This window comes from Solea senegalensis, linkage group LG9, assembly GCF_019176455.1.
Source record: "Solea senegalensis isolate Sse05_10M linkage group LG9, IFAPA_SoseM_1, whole genome shotgun sequence".
Taxonomy (NCBI): Eukaryota; Metazoa; Chordata; class Actinopteri; order Pleuronectiformes; family Soleidae; genus Solea; species Solea senegalensis.
Window position 1 is genome coordinate 10,020,109 of NC_058029.1, and position 10,265 is coordinate 10,030,373.

Sequence of the window (10,265 nt, forward strand, 5' to 3'; positions counted from 1 at the left end):
CACACACACTTAAGGGGGGAAAAAATCCCCTTAGATTGATTTAAGAGCAGAGGCGTGTCTCTGCGCACGTTCATATTCTTTGATATATCTATAATTTTATAAATTTGAAATCAGTCAACATTCATGCGAGGACAAACATCTGACGTATTTACCAAATGTGTTTTATTTGTTTTTATTTATCAAAATGAAATACTATAGATATAAAAGTTGACCGTTCATAGAGCAGAGGTTTTCAAAGTGGGAGGTGGTTTCCTAGCAATTTCAAAAGGAGGCTCAGTGAGTGTAAGTGAGATGAAATATACATTTGTTACCAAATGTAGTTCGAGAAATGGCTCAGAGATACATATGGTTGTCAGGAATGCCTTCACGTACAGTGGGGTTTTTTAGTGTTTGGTCAATGGTCAACTCATTCAGTGACACTAACTCAGAGTCTATGGCATCAAATAACCTAATCATAAGTGTCCAGAAAGAGAAGGAAAACAGATGGAGTGAGAAGGAACCTTCTCAGACTTTGATAACCCCTGGTACTTACTAAACTACATCAAAAGCAAAAGCCCAGTCCACATGCTACAACATAAAAATACATAGTAGAAACAGACTGACAATGATTCCCTTTTAATTAGTGTGACTGGAACTGGTCATATAACGCCAACGTAAAACAAAAAGGTATAAGTATAGAAAGATTCCGCCCCTTGTACAGAGTAAATACTACAGCCTGACATATGTTTTTAATAAACCACAGGTGTATGAGGAATTCTTTTAAAAAAAGTGATATCTGGTCTATGACCATGTGCTATAAATAACCCCTGAACAATAGCCAAATCCTCTTTTCTTCGTGAGGTTTAATCAAACTTTATAATTAGTGGTTTGATTTGTTTCCACCTATAACAATAAAACAGGACACATGTACAACATCTGTCAGTTCCACTCAAACAGTAGATACATTCTTTAAAAAAAAGGATATAACTATAAAGCTGAAATACTTGTTTAAAAAAAATATGCCTCCTTTCGAATGAGGGAAAAACGGTTGCATTCTGTGTAAAAGGATGAGGTTTCAAGACAAATCACCAGTAAGAATAATAAGACATTCAATAATAGTTCACCACAGACAGACTCAGCTCATTCTGAATGTTCGGTAACATCAGGATCATCTAAAAAATGTTCAGTGTAACGACTAATCCAGTCAAAGACTTTCTAAAACCATATTTACATAAATATCGCTTAGGTTTACCAGCAGGCTTCTGAGCTACTAATCTACAGAACAGAAGACGTATAGTATGCAAACTAATGAATTAAACCAGTGGTTGTATAGTTGGAATAAAGCTGTGCTTCTGCAACATTCAGGTACAAAGCTAAAAAAAAAAAAACTCAGTAAAGCTCAAAGACCCAAATCACAAAAGAATCTCTCAGATTCTGGTCCAACAAACCGTGTTTGAAATACTCAAGGCATGAAATATTATGTTGCCAACAAACATTCACTGACTATTATTCAGCGTATATGATAACAGCGTGACGCATGTGACCATCAGCATCAGGTGGTGACTGGTTTCTCTGTGGTATCAGAGATGTTGAATGGGGTCAGAGATCTCAGCTGCTCAAGTCCTTTGTGACCTTGCTCTCCTCAGGAACCTGCTGCACCAGCTGGTGGGTGGAGTCTGGGATGATGCTGGTGCTCTGGGACAGGTTTACGGCTGGATGCTGCGGAGCGGTTGAAAGGTGCCTGACCTCTGACAGTTCGCTCCTTGGACTCAATCTAAACCAGGTCACATGTGAGGTTAGTGGTGGATACTGTTTGTACAGATGCAATTCAGAGCACTACCAGGGTGTATTTTTTAAACACTGATTAATCCAATTAAATAAAGGTAATTAACACAATTCCCATTGTCATTGGTTGGTCTGCCCTGTGGTGGGTTTTTTAACTGGCGTCACCAGTGGGAATTGTAACCTCACAAATGTGGCATAAACAAATTAGCTGGAGGAAGAAGGAAAAACAACACCACCACAATGGAGCAGAGACAACAATACAGTTGTTACTATCTTGTATCTTTTACTTTGGTCCCTCGTTCAGATGCAACAGTGAGCGAATGATTTTAAGGCACTAATAAAATTCAGTTAGATGACATTAAAATATTAAGCCAAGTTGTAAAAAAATAATAATTTTGCATTTCTTAGCATTCCACAAGAAAATATGCCAGGATTAAAGACAACGAAGAAATGATCACGTTCACCTGGTAGAGTAATTTGACTCTCGATTGACTGCTGATATAACACATTCCCACTGGTCAGAAATCCATTTAAACCTGGGACTTAATGGTTTTTTTGACCAATGGGAATTGGGTACAAGACACTTCAGATCAGTCTCACTTACCTCCCATCTGGGTGTATGTTGTCTGAATGGGTGCTGACCTTACTTGAGGTCCCACCTTTGCTGCGTCTCTCCCCCCTCTCCCTCTCTCGGTCCCTCTCTCCTCTTCTGGAGCTTCGGCTTGAGACGCCTCTGTCCATGTGCTCCCTAGCTGAGGTCTCAGACAGAGAAGCTTGTATATGGGGATCATGGTTTCCCAGTGCTGAGGTTCCTTGGTTGGCTGTGTGGGTGCCAGTGGAGGCATTGGTGGGAGCAGCACCTGTGCTCGTGCCCATGGACTTGGAAATGACCTTGAGCTTGTGGGAGCCGGGCTTGTAGTGCTTCTTCTTGTGCTGTACACGGCTGTTGTGCTTGAGGAAGAACTCACAGGACTCCTGAAGCACACGGCGGCTCTCACTGATGGGACTGTGGGCCACCACACAAACATTTTTTTTAGTGAAACTACAAATAGGATGTAATTGTTATGGATTTTAAATGTTGAAAAAAAGATAAGGGATCTCACTCTCTCTTGCGAGTCCTATTGAAGAAGTAGGCCCACTCAGAGCATGTCTTTTTGCTGCTGACCCAGAACACTGCAGATATTCCAACCACCAGTGTCATCAAGTATTTCACCAAAAACAGAGAGAGGTCAGGATGATCCGGCACTGTTGTCTGAAACAAAGAGACAATCCTGGATATTTAGAGTGTTTACAGTATCAAAAACATTTTCATAACCTCAGACAAAACCAAGCTTTTTGAATTCTTTGGTTCAGACACATTTCACATCGTAGGACAGAACACAATAGCCTATGTGTTACACACTGTAATACATTTCATTTTAGAGTGAAGTGGTTTCTCAGAAAGTCATTCAAATACCTAAATGAGGGTTAGGTTTGGCTTGTATTAATCTGTTTGAGCTCTCACATTTGCCTTTTCAAACATCAGCCAAAATATTTATATCCTATTCACATTGTGCATTGTGTAACATATTAGTAGAGCTGCTTAGAAAAACTGACCAGACTGAAATGTTTTAAAGTAATATGCACATGTAGGAAAAACTGTCCACATAAAAACAATGCATAAATCATTTTTAAACAATAGGGAAAAGGGTGGGGTGAGCAGAGAAGCCCTCTGTTTGTTGCACTCTGCAGTTTCATCTTTAGAAGTCAACAACTGTCACACCTTAAACATTAAATTGAACATAGAGCGAATAAGGCACAGCTACCTTGTAGGAACAGGGGATGCTGTATTCCTGACAGTGGTCGTTGATCCACGTAGTCTCCCAGGCGCTGCGGTGACTCTGTTCATAGGTGTAGCAGGCTAACAGTGTGACCAGCGGGACCAGATAGAGGCAGCTGAACACACCGATGCGGATCATGAACTTCTTCAGCTTCTCCTGGTTACGCTCATCATGCTGGATGACCTGTCGCACGTGATTGAGAGAAACTATGCCCGCCAGGATGAGGAAGAGGCCAACGACGACGCCGACACACAGCGGAGCCAGAACAAAGTAGCGCAGCGCGTCCAAATCATAAAGTCCCACGAAACAGACGCCACTGATGTTGTCCCCTTCAACTTTGTTCAGAGCAAGCAGCATGACAGTCAGCGCCCCGGGGATTCCCCAGGCAGCAGAGTGAAACCACACCTACGTACAGAGAACAAAGAACAATGTATTATGGTGTTTATTTAAAAAACAGCTGACCATGCATTTTTAAAACCTTACTGCTTTTTTCTCTATGGCCTCACAACTCCATTTGGGTCCAGCTGCCAGGAACCAGGTGATGGTGAGGATGACCCACCAGACAATACCAGCAATGGAGAAGAAGTAGAGGAGCATGAAAAGCAAGGTGCACCCTTTGCTTTGAGAGCCGAGCACAACCGTATCCACACCGGAAGGTTGTGCCGCCTTGCTACAGGCGGCTTTGTTCCCCAGCAAGAAGCCGATGAAGTATATGAGGGAGACAAGGCTGTAGCAGACGGCGTAGAAGATTATGGGTCGCTCAGGGTAGCGGAAACGTTTGACATCAATGAGGAATGTAAGGAAAGTGAACAGAGTGCAACCCAGGCAGATGATGGAGCACACCCCGATAAAGCTCTTGGCAAACTCGATGTCATGGGGCTTAAAGTACATGTTGGAACAAGGTGGAGCACAGTCCTGAGCACCCAGGAATGATGACCCATGGCCTGCTTTGGTCTTCAACTGCAGAGGGCACCAGAAACCAAGGTCCCTCACAGATGATGAGGAAGAGATTGCTGGCGTGGTTGCAGGAGGAGCTGAACCTTCAGTGGAGCTACATAGGTCTAATCTAGAAGACAAAATAAAAATAATTAATTGATAAGAAAAATTAGTATTGCTCTTGTGGATCATCCGTACATGATATTGCCTTACTTGTTGCACTGTAGCTCAGGGGGCCACGTGATACCAAAGATCCGAATATTCTCCTCGCAGCCTGACAGAACTGCCTCACACTGCTCCCGGCAAGGACGGATCACCTTATTGTCCTCAGTGCATGCAGGGACAAAGGCTTGACAAAGGAAGTGGTGCACGTCTGCAGAGCAGCCCAACTTTGTCAGGGGCATGAACGGCTGGAGATAAGAGAGAAAGGCTGAAAATTAATTCTTCAAAACAACAAAAAAGTTCAAAGTTCCTTTAAACTGCTACTAAATCAATACAATTCTCATACCATACATGGTAAAAATAAGCCTAATAACCCACAACAGTACAAGCGGCTTTCTTCTTGGTATTAATTTTGTTTACTTTAGCTGCAGTGCTCCACAGCGCCACACAAAGGGCCCCATTCACAGGGAACTATATTTTTCCTTTCAACACACTGGCCAAGACCCTACAAGACGGCGAGGAGGAGAAGGGTGGCAGGAAACGAGAGTACTGACTTTTGGAAACACACAACAGTCCAGGAAGGTCGGAATGTGCAGGGTTGTTGATAGGTGAGGCTGCTAAGGAGCCACAGTATCTATGTCTACAGGGTGTGTAGATTATCAATGGGATACACATCTTAAACTAAGAACAACTTAATCCCACTTTAGAGTCCAGATCATGCCTATAGTTTGCTTTTTTGCATCCTTAAATTTTAGGTGAGTGTACACTTTGTCAACAAGCAAATGTTTATATTTATTGTCGCTTATAAACCGTCTGCATCATCCAGGTAAGACTCATAGTTTGAGCCGCCTCTGTTCTTCATGTACACGCAGATGGATGTCAGTCTATACTGCCAATATTTGTACACAAAACATACACATAGTGTACGTTCTAGCACAGTCCACTATTCAATGTTTTCTCTCCTTTTCCCTCCTGAGATGCAGTCTGGCATTAGGCCCATGTCTGAGCCCTGGGCTCGCCCCCTCTGACAGTGTGTGTCCTTGTTTCTCTCTTGTGGAGGTCCTGGACTCCTTGTCAATGCGCTCCCCCTTGCTCAACAATCTGACCTTTATTTGCTTTACAGCAGGGTTACTGTAAAAACTGCCCTCATTTCAGAAACCTTCAGCCAGGATCAACAGTTCAAGTCGAGTTGATTTAGCCCCAACGGCAAAATCCTCTGCAGAGAATTTCATGGCAAAGTACATGAAGCATTACGTGATTTTAGAAAAATGGGCTACCAGGGTACAAGTTGGGCTCAGACTTTTAAGACATTTTTAATCTCCCCTTCCATTACAGTTTAATAATTCTAACTTTTCAAATTCAAAAGCTGGCAGAGAACAGTTAACCCTCCTGCTGACAGGCTAGTCTGAGTCCGCAACACAGCCCAGGTCTGCTTGATTACAGCATCAGGGCCTTTATGATAAATCAATGTATACCTTCAGAGGCTAGGGAGTGTCATTCTGTCACCTGGGAGACAGGGCCATGAAGGGTAAGAGACTGTGTAGGGGGGGAAATGAGTGAGTGATTAACAGAGAGAATACTTGTTGTGGTATGCACGATGGGCTTTGTGTAGGACTGGGTGTGTCCCTCCCCTTCCTGCAAAAATCAAAGGCTCCTGACAACAAAGTCGATGAAGTTGCCGGTGGCCAAGGTTGCTGTGAAATAAGAAGCCTCTGCCTTTGCCAGATGCAACACAAAAGTCTCCTTCAACAGATCACTGTTCATGCTCAATGCTCCACACCAAGCATGTGTAACCCAAACCCTGGCCTGCAGGAGCGCTGAGACTTGCGATGCAAAAGAGACAGAGTTCATTGCTAAGCCTCCGAGTTGACTCGAGTATCAAAAACATGTTTGTAGCTGATGGCAGGGGGAGTAAGATGACACAGAGAATTTGTTAAAAACTGTCAACTCCCATACTGCTAATAACCAACATTAATGTTTCTTATACAGAGAATTGATGACTGACATGAGTCGATTTCATTATATATTTGATGTGTTTATTCCCCAAAAAAAGATAAAAATGTTTTTGAAAATAAAGTATTGTGGGCATTTCTCATGACAGCCGAGTGTACGGAGTGTACAGTTTGTATTCCTTTTGATGGGCTGCTGCTATATATCAGAAAGTCATTTGTTAAAGCTGGAATAGATAAGTTTTTGGGACAAATTTGTAATAAATGACACTAGGGCTACAACAATTATTCGATTAATTGATTATTAATCAATTATTAAATTAATATTAAAATAATATGATATTCAATGTTTTTTTTCAATAATTTAAACAAACTGTCTGATTTTTCAGCTTCTTAAATGTAAATATTTGCTGGTTTCTTTGCTCCATATAACAAAGGAATCATTAGAAACTGACTCATTTTGGTTTGTCGACAAAACAAGACATCATTATTTGGTTAACACCGAGCAACATTTTCTGATATTTTATGGACCAAACAAGTAATAATCGAGGAAATAATGGACAGATTAATTTATTATGAAAATAATAGTTGCACCCCAAATGACACCATCTGCATGTGCTTGCTTTGCCTAGGTTTTTCTTTTGCTCAACAAGATGGCAAATTATTTTGCAATACAAAGGAACTACATTATTCAAAACACTGCAGAAAATTGCATACACCCAAATATCTACACAAGTCCATACAGATTAAGCCTTGTAGCTTTATCTTTTTATCTAGAGCTTTTTATGACAACTAATGAAAGTCATTAATGGAAGTCAGCGGCGCTTAAAATCCCATAATGTTATGTATTTTATGTAATGATATTAAACAGAACAGGGTAACAGCGTTACACATATATTCTGGGTTTATAGTCCAGTGCTTGAGAGAAATACATGTTTCTCTCAATCTAACATTATGTATTTAATTTAAAATACATTTCTGAAGGTTTTAACAGTGTTTGGTGTTCAGCCAAACAGTGTTCACACCCAAGGTTAGAGTTTGTATTGAGTGGCACACTCAGTGCCAGAGTTGAAAGGCAGGAATACATCAGGAGAGCAACTGTTTTTCTTAATTGGGAATTAACAATGGAAAGTCAAAACTGAAAGGTTAATAAGCTATCAGGTTTCATGAGAATTTTCTTTTTGGCAGTCTACACTATTCACTGGCTAATGCTCAACAAGGCCAATATAAACACAACACTGTACATCAGCAAGCTGAGAACTCACCTCCATGTAACTGGCTGCAATATCCTGATCATAGTGCTCCATCATGTTGGGAAAGAAGGTCATGTTGTAGGGCATCCCCAAACACCGGTGCACTCGGATTGGCTCGCAGGTAAACAAGCTGTGAGCATGGCCGTTTCCCACCCATATCAGTGCCAGGCACACCCACAGTGGACCTGGCATCGGCATTGTTGCAACTGATTGGGAGGGAGAGAGTGTATGTGTGTGTGTATGTGTTTTAATTAAACTAGAAACTAGAACAGATTTCTTTTTTGGCACAGTGTGAGGATATCTTGGCCCAAATGCTGAATTCCTCTGGCTCCTGCAGTTATCTACATTTCACTCCTTCAAGTGACATCTCTGCGGAGCTGGTGGGTGTTGCAGCAGGTAAAATTTTCCCATCAGGCCCCTGTCAGCATGTGCCTCTGGGTGACAGACAGGAATCCCACATCCCTGAAAATGAAAGTAATTATCCTTAATTCAATGTATACTATCAGCTAAACAAAGTCAGTAAGGGTTGTAAGACTGCAACATACAATTCATGGAAATGTATCCTCAGGAAGCCCAGATACGATATAAAGAATTTGAGATTGGAGACAGACTGTAGCCCCTTCATCAAAACAGACTCTAATTCCACCACCACTTCAAATAAAATAAAATTAATGACTCCTTTCTCTTTCCTGAGCATGCCTACAAGCTCCCCAATTTTCCTGAGCTCCAGGTTGAGCATCACTGTTTACAGACTCAACAGATAAAAAGAGTTAGGGGCCCAAAATCCAGTCAATACCTGTGCAGACTGTAAATGTGCAAGCATTTACAGGGGTGGGGAATGCTAAAGATCCAGGCCGATTCAGTCGAATGAGTCTAGACTTGTTGATGCACATTAAATTTCACATTAAAGTGATGCTGTTTTTACATGCACAACTCCTGCATAACTATAAACTATAACTATAAATCTTGGGAGCCTGGCAGAGTGTAAGTACTTACAGTGGATACAAAAGAACGAGATCAGTGTGTCGTGGGATTTTATAGAGCCCATTTTGGACTAGATTATGATAATATTGCTTAAATTCTATACATTGATATGTGAACAGCACATGTACATGTGTAAATAATTACACTATCTATTTAACACAACTATTTAAGTTGTGTTTTCCCCCAGAAAAACTGGTAGTTTTTAATACCATACCCCAGGCTGGTTTTAAATAAAAAGATAATCTGTTGATTAATGTTTTATCTCCTTTCCTCGATGATCAACCTGAAACTTGAAATTGACTTCTGAAGAGGAGAACTATTTCAGATGCACCTCACAGCCCCAATCACAGGAACATGATATTTCCACAAATGATTCTTATTTGATTAGTATCTCATAATCATTTTATTATCATGATTAAGTAAAATTTTCAATACTTTCAGTCAATCAATAGATGTCTTTTGCACTGATATCACCTGTAGCAATGATTTATATAATATTTATATATCATTGTTTACACTTTAAGAAACCAGGCTTTACTGTTGTAAGATAATGTCACTGTACTGACATAACAATGCAACCAGCGTAACCACATTTTGGTTAGTGAGCATAAACTTTTCGGTTTGCATACTAGCAATGATTTAAAACTCTTTAACTTTTAGCAGAGTAAATATTACACACGTAACAGAAGTAGGTAAGAACACGTTAGAAGACGTTTAACTAGAAACTTAACTAGACATTCTCAATATTCAGTACAAGTGCACATATTAAACCAACGTGGTTTTTAAAATATTCGAATATACCGAGAGCAGGAAAACTGTTCTCCCGTGAATTAGACACCGACTGCTGGGGGAAAGTACAGTAAACGTGCCTGCTTCGGTTCGCTGCTGCGGGCCCGAGGCGACCTCGGGAGCAACAAGAAAGTTAGAAAACTAAGAGAAGACCAAAAATAAACACAAACACTCACCCTGAAACCACCCAGGAGTTCATGCAACAGCTGACTACATGGATACTGGTTAGGGGCAAGTCTGTGGGGACTTTTCTGGCGTGTTTCCTGCGACAAGATCCGGCAGCGTCTCTATGTTTTCAGCCCACTGTTGCTGCTGTGATCCCAACATGCCTTCACTGGCTGTGGGAAATCTGACAATATCAGCTCTAAACGGATGTATGAACAAGCTACATTACACGTATTTGTTCAAATCAATCCACAGCAATTTAAACTACAGATATCATTAAATATTATGTTGTATTTATATTTTCTATATTTGTGCTTTTCAGTGGAAATTGTTTTGACGATAGTTAGATAACAGGGATTTACAGACAGCATTTGAAAGCAGCATGAATGCGGATGGCAGATAAACGATGAGACAATCCCAGACCAGAGCAGCAGTACTTGGAT

General features: G+C 41.0%; 1 protein-coding gene across 1 annotated transcript; it reads right to left on the minus strand.

The window, feature by feature from the left end:
* Nucleotides 1-140: 140 nt before the first annotated feature.
* Nucleotides 141-9,978, minus strand: fzd6 (frizzled class receptor 6). The gene is made up of 8 exons (XM_044034785.1): nucleotides 9,834-9,978; nucleotides 7,897-8,346; nucleotides 4,734-4,930; nucleotides 4,068-4,650; nucleotides 3,570-3,989; nucleotides 2,868-3,016; nucleotides 2,369-2,770; nucleotides 141-1,753 (listed from the first exon to the last, which is right to left on the minus strand). The coding sequence occupies exons 2-8, from the start codon at nucleotides 8,080-8,082 to the stop codon at nucleotides 1,588-1,590; spliced, it is 2,103 nt and encodes a 700-aa protein (XP_043890720.1). The 5' UTR covers nucleotides 8,083-8,346; nucleotides 9,834-9,978; the 3' UTR covers nucleotides 141-1,587.
* Between the last annotated feature and the right edge of the window lie 287 nt (nucleotides 9,979-10,265).